This window comes from Rhopilema esculentum, chromosome 12 (genome assembly GCF_057945365.1).
Source record: "Rhopilema esculentum isolate cy_ngs chromosome 12, ASM5794536v1, whole genome shotgun sequence".
NCBI lineage: Eukaryota > Metazoa > Cnidaria > Scyphozoa > Rhizostomeae > Rhizostomatidae > Rhopilema > Rhopilema esculentum.
Window position 1 is genome coordinate 1,136,936 of NC_142826.1, and position 18,567 is coordinate 1,155,502.

The window sequence follows — 18,567 nt, forward strand, 5'->3', positions numbered from 1 at the left end:
ATTTACTAAATGTTACTCTTACCCTACAAGTCCATGCCCTACCCTACAATTTCATACCTTACCCAATACCTTACTCTACAATTCCATTCCTTACCCTATCGTACCACACCCTATCCTATCGTACAACACCTTTACCATACAATATACTACCCTACCATACCACACCTTACCCTACCATACCACACCTTACCCTACCATACCACACCTTACCCTACCATACCACACCTTACCCTACCATACCACACCTTACCCTACCATACCACACCTTACCCTACCATACCACACCTTACCCTACCATACCACACCTTACCCTACCATACCACACCTTACCCTACCATACCACACCTTACCCTACCATACCACACCTTACCCTACCATACCACACCTTACCCTACCATACCACACCTTACCCTACCATACCACACCTTACCCTACCATACCACACCTAACCCTACCATACCACACCTTACCCTACCATACCACACCTTACCCTACCATACCACACCTTACCCTACCATACCACACCTTACCCTACCATACCACACCTTACCCTACCATACCACACCTTACCCTACCATACCACACCTTACCCTACCATACCACACCTTACCCTACCATACCACACCTTACCCTACCATACCACACCTTACCCTACCATACCACACCTTACCCTACCATATCACACCTTACCATACCATACCTTACCCTACCATACCACACCTTACCCTACCATACCACACCTTACCCTACCATACCACACCTTACCCTACCATACCACACCATATACTACCATACCACACCTTACCCTACCATACCACACCTTACCCTACCATATCACACCTTACCATACCATACCACACCTTACCCTACCATACCACACCTTACCCTACCAAACCACACCTTACCCTACCATACCACACCTTACCCTACCATACCACACCTTACCCTACCATACCACACCTTACCCTACCATACCACACCTTACCCTACCATACCACACCTTACCCTACCATACCACACCTTACCCTACCATACTACACCTTACCCTACCATACTACACCTTACCCTACCATACAACACCTTACCCTACCATACCACACCTTACCCTACCATACCACACCTTACCCTACCATACCACACCTTACCCTACCATACTACACCTTACCCCACCATACTACACCTTACCCTACCATACCACACCTTACCCTACCATACCACACCTTACCCTACCATACCACACCTTACCCTACCATACCACACCTTACCCTACCATACCACACCTTACCCTACCATACCACACCTTACCCTACCATACCACACCTTACCCTACCATACCACGCCTTACCCTACCATATCACACCTTACCATACCATACCACACCTTACCCTACCATACCACACCATACCCTACCATACCACACCTTACCCTACCATACCACACCATATGCTACCATACCACACCTTACCATACAATCAGTACCATACCCTTCCGTTCTGTACCAAACTGTTTCCTGTGTCATACCATTCCCTTCAATATCACAGCCTTCCATGCAGTACCATACCATACTGTACCACATTATATCACAGAAACCATACCCTTGCATTTTCTGTTTCATCATATCTAGCATGTTGTCACCTCCTTTGTTTATTATGCGATTATGAAATCAAAACTGGGACTGCTCTCAATACTTTAATATCTTAATTAAACTGTCCAAACATCTAAACAAAATGTCATTGTATCAATCATTACGGTACAAAGTAAAAACTTTTAGGAGAATGAGAGAGAATTTGAACTAAAGGATATCCTCAGTATATCAGGAATTTTTTCATTTTAACAATGGCATCAGATAGATGTACTGAAAAAACAATTTACAATGACCACTTTAAGCAAATATTAAAGAAATCGATCTATGTTAGAATGCCCACTTGATAGAATTCACTCACTATTCTTCAGAAGGATTTACATCACTAGTTTTGTTTGTTTTCAGATTGGTGTGTACATAACATCTAGCTTACTACCTTAAAGACAGGTTATGTCATGTTTGAGGGGAAACATTATTCTTCAGGGGGAGGGGATTATTTATAACAAACTGCATTTTATGAGATTTCCTGATAATTCTTTAACAGTGGTGGAGCCTCCATCTAATGAACACTTTGATCATTGTTCATTGTTGAAGGTATCGGTTTTCAAGAGGTGTCTGTTAATGGAGGTTCCACTGTACTTAGTTTATGTTCTTTCTATGAGTAAATCTCAGCTAAAAGCTGCTAATTTTTGAGTCAAGGAATCTCCACACAGATTTCTCAGCTCACAAAGGGCTGGTGTCGTATTGTCTTATTGATATGCCTAAATTATTATAATTACGAACAAAGTGTTTTTTATTTTAATAAGGACCATTTCAGTTGATCTTTTGCAGTCTGTATAACCTGAAAAACGAAACACAATGTCATTTTACAATAATCATGGGAGTATTTGCGTTAGAACGATATTAGAAAGGAATGAAAAGAATGAGAAATTAATTTTTTCTTGAAAATATTAAATTCTAGTTCTAGAACTCAAGAGGCTCCAAAAACTTAAGGTTGGCTGAGTGATCAATGATTCTTGCAAAGAATAAACAGGGCCTGTAAGAAAATGTTAAGTGAAATTTGAAGGTATTTCTGTTACCTGTGCAACAGTTTGCTCTGATAGTGGTACTTCAACTTCCATCTGTAATACAAGAAAAGGCTTGTGAACAGTTTTTTGGTGGTACAGTACTGATTGGTCAACTATAACGGTATTGTTCTTGCGTTTTGCTGATTGGCCTAATTTGATCCTGATGTTTTATACCCCGAGGAGTTTCAGACAAAAAACCTTTCAGCTAATATGTTGTAAAATGTTTGCTTTTTCCAAAGCCATTTTCAAGAAAAAGCTTATTCATCTTTAACTTTTAAACTGAGAATAAAAATTTCTAAAAGGCTGATCATAACCAATTTGTAAAACATAGTGATAAAAATTATAAGAATCAAGAACTCACTTTCATTGCAACTCTTTGAACAATGTTGTTTGAATCAGCTTCGAGGATAACCCTGTAAGCATTAAATGAAAAGTTACTAGTTTTATGCTGAATAAACTAATAAACATTTTTGTAAGCAAAGTATGTCTCAAAATTTTTGTATTTGCTCTGGTCTGTCTTTTATAGCTGAATACAGCTATGAGAGGGAAGAAAAATTGTTTGCCAAATTTTTGACAGGATATAGTTTCAAGGTGAGGAGGAAGTTGAAAAGTCTGAGACACACTTTTGTAGCTAAGGATCTAGGTGTTTTCTGCCGATATAAGTGAGATTTTGTTACTTCAAATGCAAGGGTACAAAATAGCTTTTGAAGCTGGTACACTCATTTAAGGAATAAATTTGCCTTGAAAGTATTATTTTACAATATTTGCCAATTATTTTGATATGGTAGGAATCACCACATTCTTGTGCATCAAATGATGTAAAGTTTAATCTGATTTCATTAATAGTTTTGCTTTTAGGGAGAGAAAACCAAATATCATGTCCAAAACATTTACTGTAACCTTGCATGAAAAATTATATCTTAGTTTCATGTTAAAAAATATTTTTTTTTAATTTGCTAGACCTTGAATAACTTTTTTAACAAGTAAAGTTGAAATTTGTTTCTAGATTGTGGAACACACTAATAAGCAACAAGACTATGCAAGAGCAATTTAAGCCTTTGTTAATTCAGCATTAGCAATAATACATTTTTGGTTCAATTATTGTTTCACTGCAAATTTCTACACGGACTAACACAAAATCCCATTAAACAAAAATCATTCAAAATTGTAATCATAAAACTAAATAAAATAACACAACTTATACAACTATTATAAATTTCTTTCTAATAAAATGGATGGATAGGAATATCACACCTTCATTACTAAAATATCATTTTTTTAGAAATCACTTGAGGTATACTACCACATCTATTTACTATATATTACTATAAACTATAAATATTGCTAGAGCTAATGCTGCCACAGAGGTGCAAAGGAACAGTCACACATACCCTTCATCGACTAGCTCATCAATTGCTAAGTAGATAGCATCAAGATGATCCAAAAGAAATCTTTTCTCAACATTCTTTTTTAGCATTTGATTCACAGCATCAAAAAATGCATTCAAAACACTTGCAAGAATCAGCTGCAATGCAAGAAGGTGATTAATTATCATAAAACTAAGCAATGCCATAAACAATATTTACTACAAATTATTTTCATTTGCCTAAAATACTTACTAAAACCAGTTTCCTAATATTATGACAATAATAAGATAATTCTTGCACAGTTTTTTAAGAAAAATAGTTGATGTAATTTGTACATTTATCAGTTATATCTATATTTGTCTTTCAGAGACCTGGATTATAAAGAGTAAAAATCTTATGACTCTTTTACTTACTTCATTTTCATGAGATGATCCCATCACATAAAAATATAAATCCACATTACTTCTATAGACAATTGTGAAACCATCCAACATTATTATTTCAGCTGAAATGGAATTTGAAATATATCATTTTATTAGGATTCATGGCTTTATTTGGAAGAGTAGTAAATGAAAAGTTTAAAATTAGTTGACAGAAATAGTAAAATGAAAAGTTTGAAAAAAGTAAAACTATTGAAAAAAAATTATAAAATTTGAATGCAAAAGAAGGTAATACAGTCATAAATTCCATTAAATGTCTTTTCTTAATCTCTTTTTATCATGACCATTATCTATTTATCTTTTTATCAGAGGGATTTTCTTACAACATATTATCTTCTTTGTTTCCTTCTTTCTCCAAATTGTTTTATCTATAGATCTCAACTTGAGTTTTTTCAATGTAATAGATGAGATTTTGTTAGCTATTCACTTTCTCTCTGGATCTAACACTTATTATCCATACTCTTACTAAGTATGTGAAAGCTTGAGAATGTGACGTTCTTTCATGCTTATCAAACCAGGGCAAACCAGTCTAAATAGTCTTTTCTAAGAAGCTGAAAATAATCTTTAAATTAATTAATGAAACAAGCAAATAGTAGTATGATGAAAATTCAAAATTATTGGCACCTTGACACAAATCTTTTGAATAAAGAAGCTACTGCATTGTAAGCAAAAAGAATTAGTTTAACGGAATCATAAACAAATACAGTTATTTTACAAGGGTATTTTCTCAATATCCTGCACATACACTTAGCTGGGACCAGACATGGTAGTATTTTATATAAAAAAGAATGTAATTAAAAGATGATTCAATATTTACCAAGGTCAAGTTACATTCAGTTCAAGAGTATCAAGATCTGGAAGTATTCCTGTTACAGGATAACTTGAACGCAACTTAACCATGATGTAAAATGATTTTGCTTCCCCAGTTAGTTAATGTTGAGTAAAATCTGGCCAAAAGTAAGGACTTACCATTTTGCCTTGAAGTTTTATTGTACAGATTCTTTTCAAATTCCCTTTGTTCTTTAATGGATGCAAATGTGTCATCGAAATACTGTAAAAAAGATAGTTCAGCTGATACTACAATGCATTAATTTTGTAATGATCTAAACCAGTGGCGTGCTGGAAAGAGATCACAGAAAGGGGGCAAAGGGGCAAAATGGCACCCCTTATTGTGCCATCTTCAAATGTTCCTTTAAAGTTTCGGAAATATGCAGCAAATTAAAAGAGTTCGGAAGCAGGCCGATCTATATCTATATATCTGTTGATGAACCAAAAGGCCTTCAAATGAGGGGAGAGGGGACAGTCAATCACTGACAGGATGTAAATGAGAATTTTCAAAATGAGTATGTTATTCTTTGTAAAACCTAACAGTATTTTTGAGTATCGTTGTAACACCTGTATATATAAAATAAGAGTGAGTCTAGTACCCAGGGGTACTGTATCATCAAACTGCACAACAATGATAATTAAGGATGTCATTATTGGTGAAGCACAGCAAAAAAATTGCAAAAAAGATTTTCTAGGGATGTTTGGAAAATGCATCCAAACAGCCAAAACAATGCCCTAGGCCATAGAAGATCCTGGACAATACCCATAAGCTATCTTCAAAAAATGGTCCCAAGGCCATTTTATGCAGGACTTGTTTCGGTTTACTACGAATTTGCCTGCTTTAAAAAAATTACCTGAAATTCTTCAGCTGCTTAGACCACCCTCCGCAATACAGTGTTTCAATTAAGGAAACTTAGCATAATAATATCAGACCTATTATATCAGACCTAGATATCAGATAATTTTATGAAATTGAGCCTAATCTGGAAATTTACCGCCAAGCCCAACATTATCGGTGGGTTCCTCAAAAACACCTCCTACCTCAGTACGCCCCTGGTATTTACTTGTGTAAAAATCATTTAGATTAAGTGTGCCATCTTGAGATGGTGTTTGACGATCCTTGTTAAGCACATCAAAGTTAGTAAGGAAGAAGAGGTGGTGTGTTGCTAGGTGATTCTGGTTCTTTTCGCCTGAAACCACTCAGGTTGGAAAACATGTATGATTTTGCGGACGTGTCAATGCCACCAACAGCATATTATCAGCTGAGACCTGCGAGCGGAGGCATTTGAGCTGCGAGCAACACTGCCCATATATACATTACTATAGTATGATATATAAATTTTTTGATATTTTGGGTCACTAGAGGTGCGATTGCAAGAAGTCTAGCGTCGCTGCGAGCATAGGCAAGTTTTCCAGCCTGGAAAACCAATTTCTCACCTTGGCTAAGATCCTTTCTCCATCATTATCTAGAATGGCTACCCCCTTGACAGTGTATAAGGATGCCTCCTAAAACAAAAGTGTCTAATATTATATAACTATAAGAGCAATTGTGCATTCAATTTGGTAGCAAGTTTTTTACCGCTCTAAGAAAGGAAAGAAATAGTATTTAAGTTTACTTGATTTCTAATTTTCCTCAACATCTCCAAATTCTGTTATAACAAAGGTTTACTTAATTCTACAGTTTTATACAGCTCTGCGATAGGCTAAAATCAAATTAATTTAATAACAAACATAACATAAATGTAACAGAAGTTTAAGCGAAGCTTTCACAAAGAAGGCGTAATAAAACCGAATCGTATTCTATTTCAAATAAATTGATTAAATATAAGGATACCCCTTTTCATTTTTATTAGCATGAATGTTGCTTACTTGAAGAACACTATCCATTTTCTGTAGGTTTATGAATTTGTCTTGATCTCACACTTCCCTTAGGCCCATAATGAATTCAACTCAGTCTCCCTGTGTTTTCCATTCGACGTGTCAGAGCCTCGTCTTCCAGCGGAGATTTTGTTTCATTCGTTGTTGCTGCTGAGTTTAATTCTTGGCGGTAAACAAGAAATTTAAATCAAAAATGAACAAACCAACTATAAAAAGATCGAAGACTCCTGCTTATTCTGTCGCATCAAAGGTTTGTTCTGATTATGAATATTTTAAGAGACTTGTATTTTAGTCGGTCACATTATGGTTACCTATTTTAGGAGCGCTCGTTGATAAAGTAAATTGATTTAGATATCTAAATAATTAACACAGTGCTCACAAAACATATGCACGTAGAGCGTAAAATAGCATAGAGTTGGAGAAAATAAAACTACATGTTTAATCTCTGCAATCCTGTTTCGTGATTGACTCACTCTTTTGGTTTTATTTTCTCCAATTCTATGCTATATTTAAATAAATATATTTATTCAGATGCTTTGAAGTTATTTTGTATGTGCAGTCATTTCAGTTTAGATCTTATTTAACAAACAAGTAGAAAAAAGGAAACAAGCAAGAGATCCGAATTCTACCCTTTTCAGCTATAAACAACTGATTGACCATTTTTCCTGGTCTTTCTTGTGCTTCTGAATACAGATATTTTTTTAATAGAATTATTGCGCTTTTGTTTTTTGCAAATGCTAACAAACAAAGTAACAAACACTTTATGCCAGAGGTGGGCAACCATTTTGGAGAGTGGGCCAGGTCCTTCTAACATTTTCTTTAAGCCATTCTTTTTTCCAGTTTTCCATGGGTTGCAAAATATTAATATTGTTTCCATGTTGATCTGAATGCATAATTCTACATGTTTCATTTTTTACAAAAGTCTTAGGAATATCTACTTTAAACTTTGTGATTCTTTGAATTACCCTAAAACCAGTTTTCCTTGTGGTTCTTAGTTTTATCCTTTTGACGAGATTTTCTGCTACACCCATACAGTTAGCTTCAGTTGCTCATAATAAATAAACATGAGAAAAATAGTTAGTTTTAACATAGATTTTAGTTACAACCAACCAGTTTTTCCAGTTTTTGTCTTGCTGAAAATGTTTTTGAAGTTTGTTATCAAAGTTACCCTAGAAAAAGCCTTTAAAATTCAAGGGCTCTTTTGGGGGATATCTCTTCCAGCTGTTTTGTACAGCATTGACGCAGTAGCAGAGGCACTGCAAGGATTCAATTATAATTCAAATGACAGACTAAAGATTTTTAATTGCCTTCTAATCCGTTAATAAATCATAATCTATAGTACTGTTGATTGTTTCAAATATTTTCTCCACTTTTCAACTTTTCTTCAAGAGGGTTACCACACACTTTGACTTTGCCTAAAACAGGCAGAAGACCATGTCCAAAAGTAATCTTAAAATACATATTGTGTAACAATGTATACAAGGAATTTCCAAGGATTTGTAGAGATGCCTGAACAAAGCCTATGTATAGCAGAATATTTGTTAAACAGTTGTTATGTAGGGAAGAAGGAGTGCACTAAATTGATGTTTATATCAATAGCTATGGTTTGCTTTAAAAATATGTTTCGATTGTAAAAACCCAAAAGCATGACTTTTCAATTTTCTTGAGAGGCCTTGAGTAGGGGTGTTTGAAGGTGTTTCCTCTTCCCTACTGGACAAACATTTAGCCTGCGGGAGCAAAATCCCCTGTCATCATTATGCAAAAATGTACTCTTGATTTGATTGTTTTTGAGCTGTTCAAAGAACTACTACCAGAAAAATTTGACCCCCCCCCCCCCCCTGTGAATCGGTATAATGTCGAATGAAAAACAATGGAGCACATTCTAGCATGCATATCAAAACAAAAATCAACGCTTTTGTCAATAGTAATGTTCCAAAGTTTCTGCTAAACATCAGTCATAGGTACAATATCATCAAAGATTCTCACTTTTTATTCAGCCCTCAACACAGTCCTTGATTACAAGAGGCTTAGCAACAAATGAAGATGGAGCCCAAAAAAGGTGTGTATCAGTTTTTCAAACTCTTTTTATCATGTGGCATGTTTACTAAGGTATTAAAAAAGGAAACACAGAATCAAGTATGCCTCAAGGAAAATTATAATCTAAAAGTTGATTTGATTAATGCTAAGCTGTGTGAAGAATAGCACATGCTCTGATTCTTATTTTACTTTGTTGCTACAATGCTGCTATTTTAATTTGTAAATTTCCTTTCATTTCTAATTTATTAATCATGTTTTTGAAAGGATTCAAGGAGGAAAAGTAACAGAGAACAATCACAAAAAGACAGCGACATATCTGTTTTACAATTCATCTGATTCGGATGCTGATCCGGTATTAGCTAATTAGTTTTTTATATAGAAATAAAATCTTATGCACATTGAATTATGTAAATTGAAAATTTCAATTGGCTTCTCTGGAGATCAGGCTCGATTGACTTCCTGAATTTTTATTTCCATTTTCTTATTTAATTGGTTGCTACTTAAGATACTCTTGATACATACCTGTAGCCAATAAATGAGCTCTTTTCGTTTACATCATAGTGATGAAGTTCTCTCATTTTAATATATTCCCTTATCGTCTTTTCAATTTGAATTTTTTTTTTCTAACTAAGGTATAATGCTCTTGATTCATCTTTAAAAAACTTATCAAATCCCCTTCTATTGCATTGTAATCAATGCCAAGATTTGAATTTTAGATTTGGCATGTCCTATGTAATTATTTGTTTCTTGTTATCAGGTTTATTCAATGAATAAAAAGTTGAATAGATGTGCATCATTGCTGAATAATATAATGAATGATAAGGGTTTGTTTTGTTTTTACTTTACAAACTTGTAATAAGGAAATCCTCCTATGAAGGGAATTTGCTGCACTTGTCCGTTTTGAGATTGACATTTTTAAAGATCATCAAAATTTGAATACTTGCCCCAATTTTATTACAAGCTTTGAAATTGTATTGGTTTCAATTTCTATCAGTTCTCTAACATGCTATTATTTAGAGAATAGTTTAAATTTTTCGTATAGCTTAAAATCTTCAAGATTGCACAATATGTTCTTTTTACACCCTGGCCAAGCCGATTTAGTTATGATAAAAAGTCAGATTTGTTTCATGTCCTTGCTGACATTGTTGTATGCTCTTCAATTCGCCGGTTGCCAAACAAGCGCAACACTTCGTCCAAATTTGCCTGAAAGAAGGCTATCAATCAACAATTCGACAGCATTTTTCTAACTACCATTGTCTGCACATTATTTGTTTTACCGTGTAGCCAAACTGCTAAAGCATTATCCAAAAGCATCGACATTTTTTTGACAAAGTTGGACTAAGTCCCCATCGTCCAACGATGGCCCTAACGTGTTGCTAACCTATTTATATGGAATTTTTCATAAGCAAACTGAGGAAAATTTGGAATCCCAAAAATTTATAAAAACTCGGACATATTTAGCCCTACCCACACTACTTCATTTTCACGTAGAAATGGACAGTAATGCACAGCTTTGAGATCACCTGGCTATACATAAATGCGAATATTTTTTAAAACGAATATTTTAAAGAAAATTTTGAAAAACGAGAATGGAATGAATTGAAATGACCGAGGCAGTTTAGGTTTGTAGTCAATCTATAATCGTATTTTACATTCGTATCTTACATCCATAGAAGCATTAAAAAAAATTTTCAATGTTCTGAAAATAGATTGGATGTATTGAAAGCTGCTAACATAATCATCTAGCAATTTTTTGCTGTTACTTTTACAATTTCTTGGTGTTATCTGAAGGTACAAAAACAAAGCCAAAAGTTTTTGATGCTGAAGTGAAACCAAACACGATGAGCAGAAGAGACAAGAAGAAAGTAGTGAAAATTGTTTTGCCAAATGCCATTGAAAGACCGAAGCGATCAGCTGCAGGTAAGATGCCTTAGGCGTTGACATTAATTATCACGATAGACTTAGTATTGTGCCAGTATTTTTCAGCTACCTATGAATGACCTAATTGCTGTTTATACCCTGATTATATTGCTGTTTTGATATTCAGGCCATGCATTTCATTGCTGGTTATTTGTTATTTTATTTGTGACAATTGTAAGACTAATCTTTTTACAACGACCCTTAGCTCAAGATGCAAAAGCTTCAACCATGGTGACATCAACTCCAAGAACAACTGGCAAAAAGGTGCCAAAGTCTAAAAAGAAAAGAGAAAATGAGCTGAAGGAAGAACTTGCCAAAATAGAAATGGAGAAAAGTCTTCTTCAAGTATGTTTACCTTCAAGAATATCTTCCTCAAGAATGATGGAAAATAGCTTTTTCCATGTCTGCCAAATTGCTATTGATTTCATTCCTTTTTTGAGTCGTTTCCTTACATATCATTAAACATTCTGAATTATATGCTATTTTTTGACTTTCTGACAAATGTTGCTTCTGACAAATATTTAAGTTGCTGAAAAGGCATTGTAACTGAGATGCAATCTATATTATTCTTTAGGATCAATACTCTCAGCTGCTGAAGCATCATATGCTATCTCCAAACAATCATTCTGTTACATTGCCTATGGATACAACTGCTCCAAACTTATCGTCATCTCATCAAGATATAATTCAAAGAGTACCGGAGGCTCTGTTTTATTCTAATTTGACTACTCCTAAATCAAACAGCACTAAGGATTTGTCATCTAGCATCGTTTTCAAAGAACTGGAGAAAACAATCAGTGGAATTTCCGAAAAATTGTCATTTCCTGCTAAAATTTCAGCTTCAGAGGAGAAAGATACTTCAAATCAAATCACTGAACATAAGCATAAACGCTTAGGGAGTTTCACGGCCAGCAATCGTTCAGCAACAGCCATGGAGGTAAATAAATTGCTAAACAATGGGGTAGACAACCAGGCAGGCGAACAGCGTGCTGTTCAGTGGTCTGAAAAGGCACCGTTAGTAGAATATTTTAAAAATCCGTCACTAGATTCTACCTCAGTTGAGGATTCTGACACTTCGAGTTCGCATTCGCACGACGAAGAAGACGCTACTTTAACAGCTGGGAGTTTTGAATGCGAAAAAGATTCTTTAGAAAAGATCGAAGTGGAGTCTTATACTGACAGTGCCTCGGGGGATGACCCTGATACATCCAGTCAAAGTGATGGATATGATGATGATGATGAAAATAAAGACTTTGAAGAAAAAGAGAAAAAGAGAACTGAAGAATTGGCGAGCAAGCAAACAGAAAAACAAACCCGTGTAAAGACAGTGAGATTTGAAAAAAACGATGACAAAAACAATGTCAGTGAAACTGGGTTGGTCGAGGACAGAAAGGGGACGAAGAGGGGATTATTGTTCAAAAGTGAAAGGTCCGGATCTGATGGCGCTGAGGTATTAAATGCTGATCCAGTTGTGGACACAGAAGGTTTTCATGTTGCACAAACTGTTGAAGGCAGAGAAGGTATTGCCAAAAATGACAAAGGAAAAAAAAAGAAGAAGCGATGTGAAAATGACTCTCAAGGAAATAAAGATTTGATCAGGAATAAACAGAAGGATAGGAAGGTTGATCCAGTATCGACTAAAGAAACACCCACGGCAGAAAGGGAAGATCAAGATAGAAAGTCAGAGAAGCAGTTTTATCAAAGTCCGAATGATACAGCTAAAAGACCGTTGCTAGAGGCTGTTAGTCAGTTAAGCGTGATGAAAAACTCAGATGATATGAAACTAAAGCCCCATTCAACAGGGATCGAATTGCATGGAATTAAACCTGGCTATGCAGCTACCCAGATAACAGCCCTGAGCTATCTTTTTAAAGAGCTTACTAGCCTCCTGTCAGACAGAAGTAAGTGCTGATTTTTCATCTTTTAAGCGAACGTTGTTTCTTGATTTGTTGATGATAATTATACTATTATTGCGAACCTAGCTGAAACTTGCCGGGGATCGATAAAGTGTTATCACAGATAATCTTCAAACCAAGCCTAAATGAAAACCTTGCCTTAGTACAACGTAGGACCTTAGACTGGACTATAAAGATATCCTTCTTAATAATTGTTGTGGTCATGATTCTCTGCTTTTTTATCTTTCAACTGTCATTAGAATTCCTAGTCTTAATAACAATTTTTGTTTGCTTTTATTTTAACTAGTAAACAGCGAAGAAAGTAGATTGTTGAACGAAATCGATCACATGATTGGTCTTTTGCCATTCCTTATCAACAATCTTGATCCGAATTTGCAAACTGAAATTAGCCTTGCTGTACAGCCTTTGAGAGTGGAGAACAGCGACCTAAGAAGGTACTTTTGATAAGATTTATACTATTGTTTCGATAAAGGATATGACACATACAAGTTGACGTACTGTACACTTGCAAAGAACGAAAGTAATTTTTTTGTTATGTATGCAATACCTTCAGAAAGCACAAGCTGTTTTAAGTCAATTTGTTCTAATTAATTAGTTTGGCCTATCTCGACAGTTTATTCGTATATTTTTTCATCTGAAGATATTTATTTACAATACTTTATGTACTTTATATAACTCTAAGTGATTTTTCCTATGCAGAAAACCTTTACATCCGATTGTACTTAAGTATCTTTTCATGAATTTTCTTCCTTGTATTTGGTTAGCTTATTGATAACACTTTTCACTGCATTCAAACTGCCTTTTCTTTTTTCAGGCAACTTCGAATTGCTAATCAAAGGATAAGGGATTTTGAAATTAACGTTCAGGAGCTGCAAGATTCACTGAAACATGCAAGAAAACATACTCTTGGTAAGCACAAGTTAATGTTTTTTAGGAAAGTGTTTCTATAATTTCCGAAGTCCTTTAATGTACCAACGCGCAATGAATGATATTTATTTTCAACTATGAAAATTAGAGGAAATAAAAACTTCCAACAGGGGGTCTAGATACAAAAACGTGAATGAGGTTATTATTTCACTGGTTTCAAAGTTATTTTTTATTGAATTATTCTATTGTGATCTTTTTGCTATTTTATGTTTTCCGATATCTTTAAATTTTCGTTTCAGATCAGTCCCAAATAGAAAATCTGAGACACCAGATGCAACAAGATGAATCAACAAGAAAACTACTTATGGAACGCATTTCAGGCCTAACCAAGGTAGGTTGATAAAGTTAAAAAGTTTGTACAACTTTTCAGCCCATGACGAAAGGGTAGTCTAATCTTGTATCTAAGTAATTATTTATTTTTGTAGAATGCAGAAGATTTGAAGCAAGAAAATTTGAAGCTTGTGGAAAGAATATCTGTAAAGGTGTGTCATCAAAGGTTTTTTCAATTTTGATAACTGCCCAGATATGTTTGTGCCTGTTGACTAAATCCAGTTTTTACTTCCTGTTGTGATTACCATCAATGGGTTGAAATGTATCAGGTTTAACAGGTTAATTTTTAATTGCAGGATGCTGAAATAGTGAGGCAGAAGCAGCTTTGGCAAAAGGAAAAAACATCTGTCTACACAGGTGAACAGTTGTTAAATTTCTGTCTTTTCTTCTCATTCTGCCTTCCTTGTTTAATTTGTTGTGTTCCTTTACTTATAAAACATATTAATTATCTCCCTTGCGGTATATTCTAAACCAACACGCAACTTCTCTGCTTAATCATGTGAGCTGATTGATTTCTTTATTTCTTATCTATTGTCTTTTTTCTTTGGCCAACGAAGATTGTAGTAGATCTTGAATTATATTAAAAATGGCAGCGTTTTATTAAATAATCATCTGTTAACTTTTCTTCTAAATTCCAGTCAGTTTTGTCTAAACATTTTTTAGAAACATATCTCTCCAAACTAAAAATAATGGTTCGTCTTTTGTTAAATCTTCTGAGTTTTTTATCTTTAGAGAATGACTTTGCAAGAAACAGACTGGAATCATTTTCATTGTCATTGCAAGCCAAGGAAAAAGAGAACAAAATTTTAAAAGTTTCCTTAACACAATCAGAGGCTGAAGTGGTTCGACTGACAGAATTAAACAGGTTAGCCTTGACTACTTTCTAACTACCTTTTAACTCTTGAGCTCCCTCTTTGTGTAAAGAATGTTGTTTTATGACATCCCCAATCTTTAGAATAAAGCTACATGTTTCTTCGAATAAAAGAAACAATATTTTCCCCCTTAGAACCCCCCCCCCCTCCCTCTTAGAGAATCTTCTGTCTTGCAGACCTAGAACAGGAACCAAAATTTATGATTCTGCCATTGGGTATAATTCACTATAAAACTACGATTGTCCCAGAACTATAATGGCAAACTGTTATACAAATGCAATGGAGTTTATTCCCCCCCCCCCTTTGACTCCATTGGTAGTATTTTCTATGGTGAGCGGCACTGACTGGGCAGCTTTAACGGTCACGTGCTAAAATTTCATGATAGGCTTTTTGGGATCTACTAAGCGTATTTCGTTCTTTATTCATTGACCATTTTAGGTTTTTTCTTGTTCATCAATGCATTTGTTTTATCTCCTTTCGTCAGAGATCTTCGTAACTCTGTGGAGAGGCTGCTACAGGATGTAAATTTCAAAGATTCTCGACCAGTTGTAAGAGATTCTAAACCAAACAATTTAGTTCGACACCGTGGCCACACTGGTGCAACGTCAAACGTTTCAACTAACAGAAAAGCCTACCAACTCACGCCTGACGATCCATACAAGCCAGAGACCGTATCACATCAAATTTCTAATATGAAGCCTACGCAAGATTTGACTACGCAAGAAAGGGATTCTCGACGATATACACGCCCTTATTCAGACCAAGAGAGTGACTTTCTATCCAGCACCACTATCTCTGATCTAACAACAACATCAACATCTTCGGTGAAATTTGAAAGTTTCTACAGTGAATTTGAACCAAATGGTAATTTTGACGACCAGATTTCAACACTCACATGTGATAGTCAAGAATTCCGAACTAATTTAGCTAATTTAAGCTCAAACATTAAGCAAATGCAACAATCGTTGTGCAATGCCAAACGTGCCTAGTTTATCGTGTGGATACATTTGTCAGATGTATGTAAAATATATTGTATAGAATTATTTTATTAGCTAGTGAAGACACATGACTCAAAATTTCTTCAATTTGTTGTTGTTTACCGAATTTCATGAAGAGATGCTTTGATATAAGCTTCTTGAGCCATAGAATGCTTTTGCTACAATTGTTAGAGATGGACCTGAATTGTGTGGGTCGTTGATTCACTTTGAACCGCTGATCTGACAGGGTAAATGTTTTCTTGCAACGAATGTTCTCAAAACGTAAACATATGCAGACTTTGAGCATATTGATATCAACCTATAAGAGCCGCTACTGTTATTGCGGAGGAAGACGGAGAGGAGGAGGAGAGAGTGCAAATAAGCACTTGCAGGAATGAATAATCTGCATGGCGTTGAATCCAAAGGCTATCGTTGAACAGGGTGCTATGTGAGATGTGGGGGGGGGGGGTCACTTCCCTTCAAGAGTTGTGAATCGGCTTTTTACTCGGCAAATTTTGCATTTTTAGTGCTTACTCGTCAAACTTGATGGTGGCATATATTGAAAATCGTTGAAAGTCTATGGTATATTTGATACTCTTCGCTCCACGTTAATGTTTCAACTGTTAATTGGCATATAAGGAATATAACAAGTTAAGGAATTACATAGATTACGAAGATAACATGTACAATTACAAGATTACAAAGATATATATCTATCTTGTTGCTATTTCCTTGCATTGTGTGTTATTTATCTATCTATTCTAAATGGTAGCTCTTTAAATAACACTTTGGCATTAAGATATTAAATTCAAATTCATGTTATTTAGCAACATATTTACAATTTATCGAATACAAGTTAACCAAAGATATAATAATAAAAGATACAAAGTTAAAGATTGGTGGATACAGTATGCTCTATATAATACAATTCTTAGTAAGTTGCCCAGGAAACTGAGAGAACCAAAAAGGTTTTCGAGCCCAGTGTCCTGATACTTGGGTTACGATTGGTTTTTCGTGCAGGAGTTCTAAAGTGATGACGTCACAAAAATATACTTTATAGAATTTTTGAATTTGGATTCCATAGCCTGAAAGAGCATCATGAAATACCTCTCAATATGCCCAATCAGTCAAATGTGTTACGAATTGGCTGAGATATGGCCACATGTGTACTGGCTTTTTCCCCATCAAACCTCTGTATTTTAGTCTCTGTTCATACCTTTATGAACGGACCGAAAATAACAGTGATTCGTTAGCAAACTTCAAATCTTTCATTGGCAATATCTCAACGGGTTTTGGACATATTTGGCCAGTTTTGCATATTTGGAAGTATTTCACTGTGATATTTTATGTTGTGTGGTTAAAATTTAAAAAATTTAAAAATGGTTTTTGGTGATGTCACACTTTAGAACTCTATTTGGGATGAAATTGGTCTAATTAGGATGAAGTATCTTATTTCAGAGAATGTGTAGCAGTTTTTAGGAAGTAATTTTGCACATTTAGAAGTATTTTATTATGTTCTTTCTGCTCATGCGGTCAAAAGATTCGATTTCTATGACGTCATCACTGGCTGGGGCAATGGGCTGGTGTTGTTTGCGCAACTTCGAGGTCGAAGGACAAATCAAGAATACATGAAGTACTTACCGTCAGTATCGGCCTAGGTTTGAAGAGAGCAAGGAAGAAAAAATTTGGAAGCACAACACCCAATAGAATGCACAATTCATTAGGAAAAGACTGGGTTTATTTTGTAAGTTTTGCTTTTTTTCTAAATCTAGTTTGCAAAAGGTATTGAGCGTTTATTTGAGGAAACGTTCTTCCTCGTTTGTGAAGACAGTATGCAAAGTCATGCATGCTCAAGCTTGTTTTTCAAAGAAATATTCGTATTTAAAAGTTCTTCTGAAACGATTGTTGATAGGCAACCCATTTCAGAAGCATCAAACAAAGATGATGTCTTTGTTGCAGAGTTATTGCTTCATTTTAACTGCTCCTGGAGAATCTCAGCTTGTACAAACTGTGTTTTTTGCGAAGCTTGCCTTTCGGGGAAAATTGCCTCTGAAACCACGAAAGCTATGTCAGCAGATAATGAATAGTGGAATATTTGAAGCAAGCACCTTTTTAGAATTTCTTCACAAACCTGATGTTTGCCTGACGATTTCCATCTTGCATTTCATTCCATTTCAGAGCCATTTCTTAAAAACTGCATACAACAGGAGATACAAATTTGATTTGTACAAAAGCACAAAATGCTTTATAGATTACTGTCTGGAGTCCTAGGGAAACATTCCATAACACAGGCACTCTTAGATCTCTTGAAAAAGACTTATTCTTAAGCCTTTATAACTGGAAGATTTGTGGTGGTATTATTTGGATATTTCAAGTCATTGAGACTATAGATCATTCTTTTCTGCTCGCACAGCTAAAACAATTCA

The 18,567-nt window shown here is 35.1% G+C and overlaps 3 protein-coding genes across 3 annotated transcripts in view; 2 read left to right on the plus strand and 1 right to left on the minus strand.

Annotated features, from left to right (window-relative positions):
* Positions 1-1,692: 1,692 nt before the first annotated feature.
* On the minus strand, positions 1,693-7,297 carry LOC135681594 (coatomer subunit zeta-1). Its single transcript, XM_065196142.2, has 8 exons — positions 7,154-7,297; positions 6,722-6,790; positions 5,426-5,507; positions 4,430-4,521; positions 4,041-4,174; positions 3,011-3,062; positions 2,662-2,703; positions 1,693-2,423 (listed from the first exon to the last, which is right to left on the minus strand). Exons 1-8 carry the CDS (start codon positions 7,169-7,171, stop codon positions 2,376-2,378), a joined length of 537 nt encoding a protein of 178 aa, XP_065052214.1. The 5' UTR covers positions 7,172-7,297; the 3' UTR covers positions 1,693-2,375.
* On the plus strand, positions 7,168-17,567 carry LOC135681592 (uncharacterized). The gene is made up of 14 exons (XM_089111939.1): positions 7,168-7,412; positions 9,160-9,221; positions 9,464-9,551; positions 9,957-10,023; positions 10,991-11,119; positions 11,325-11,464; positions 11,694-13,020; positions 13,322-13,469; positions 13,850-13,944; positions 14,202-14,293; positions 14,388-14,444; positions 14,589-14,649; positions 15,025-15,157; positions 15,649-17,567. The coding sequence occupies exons 1-14, from the start codon at positions 7,356-7,358 to the stop codon at positions 16,151-16,153; spliced, it is 2,961 nt and encodes a 986-aa protein (XP_088968065.1). The 5' UTR covers positions 7,168-7,355; the 3' UTR covers positions 16,154-17,567.
* A 181-nt stretch (positions 17,568-17,748) lies between these two features.
* The window catches only part of LOC135681589 (1-phosphatidylinositol 3-phosphate 5-kinase), a 44,210-nt gene continuing 43,391 nt past the window's right edge, over positions 17,749-18,567 (plus strand). The window contains exon 1 of the mRNA XM_065196129.2: positions 17,749-17,885. The gene's annotated coding sequence lies outside the window, so the exon portion shown is untranslated. The remainder of the gene's footprint in view (positions 17,886-18,567) is intronic.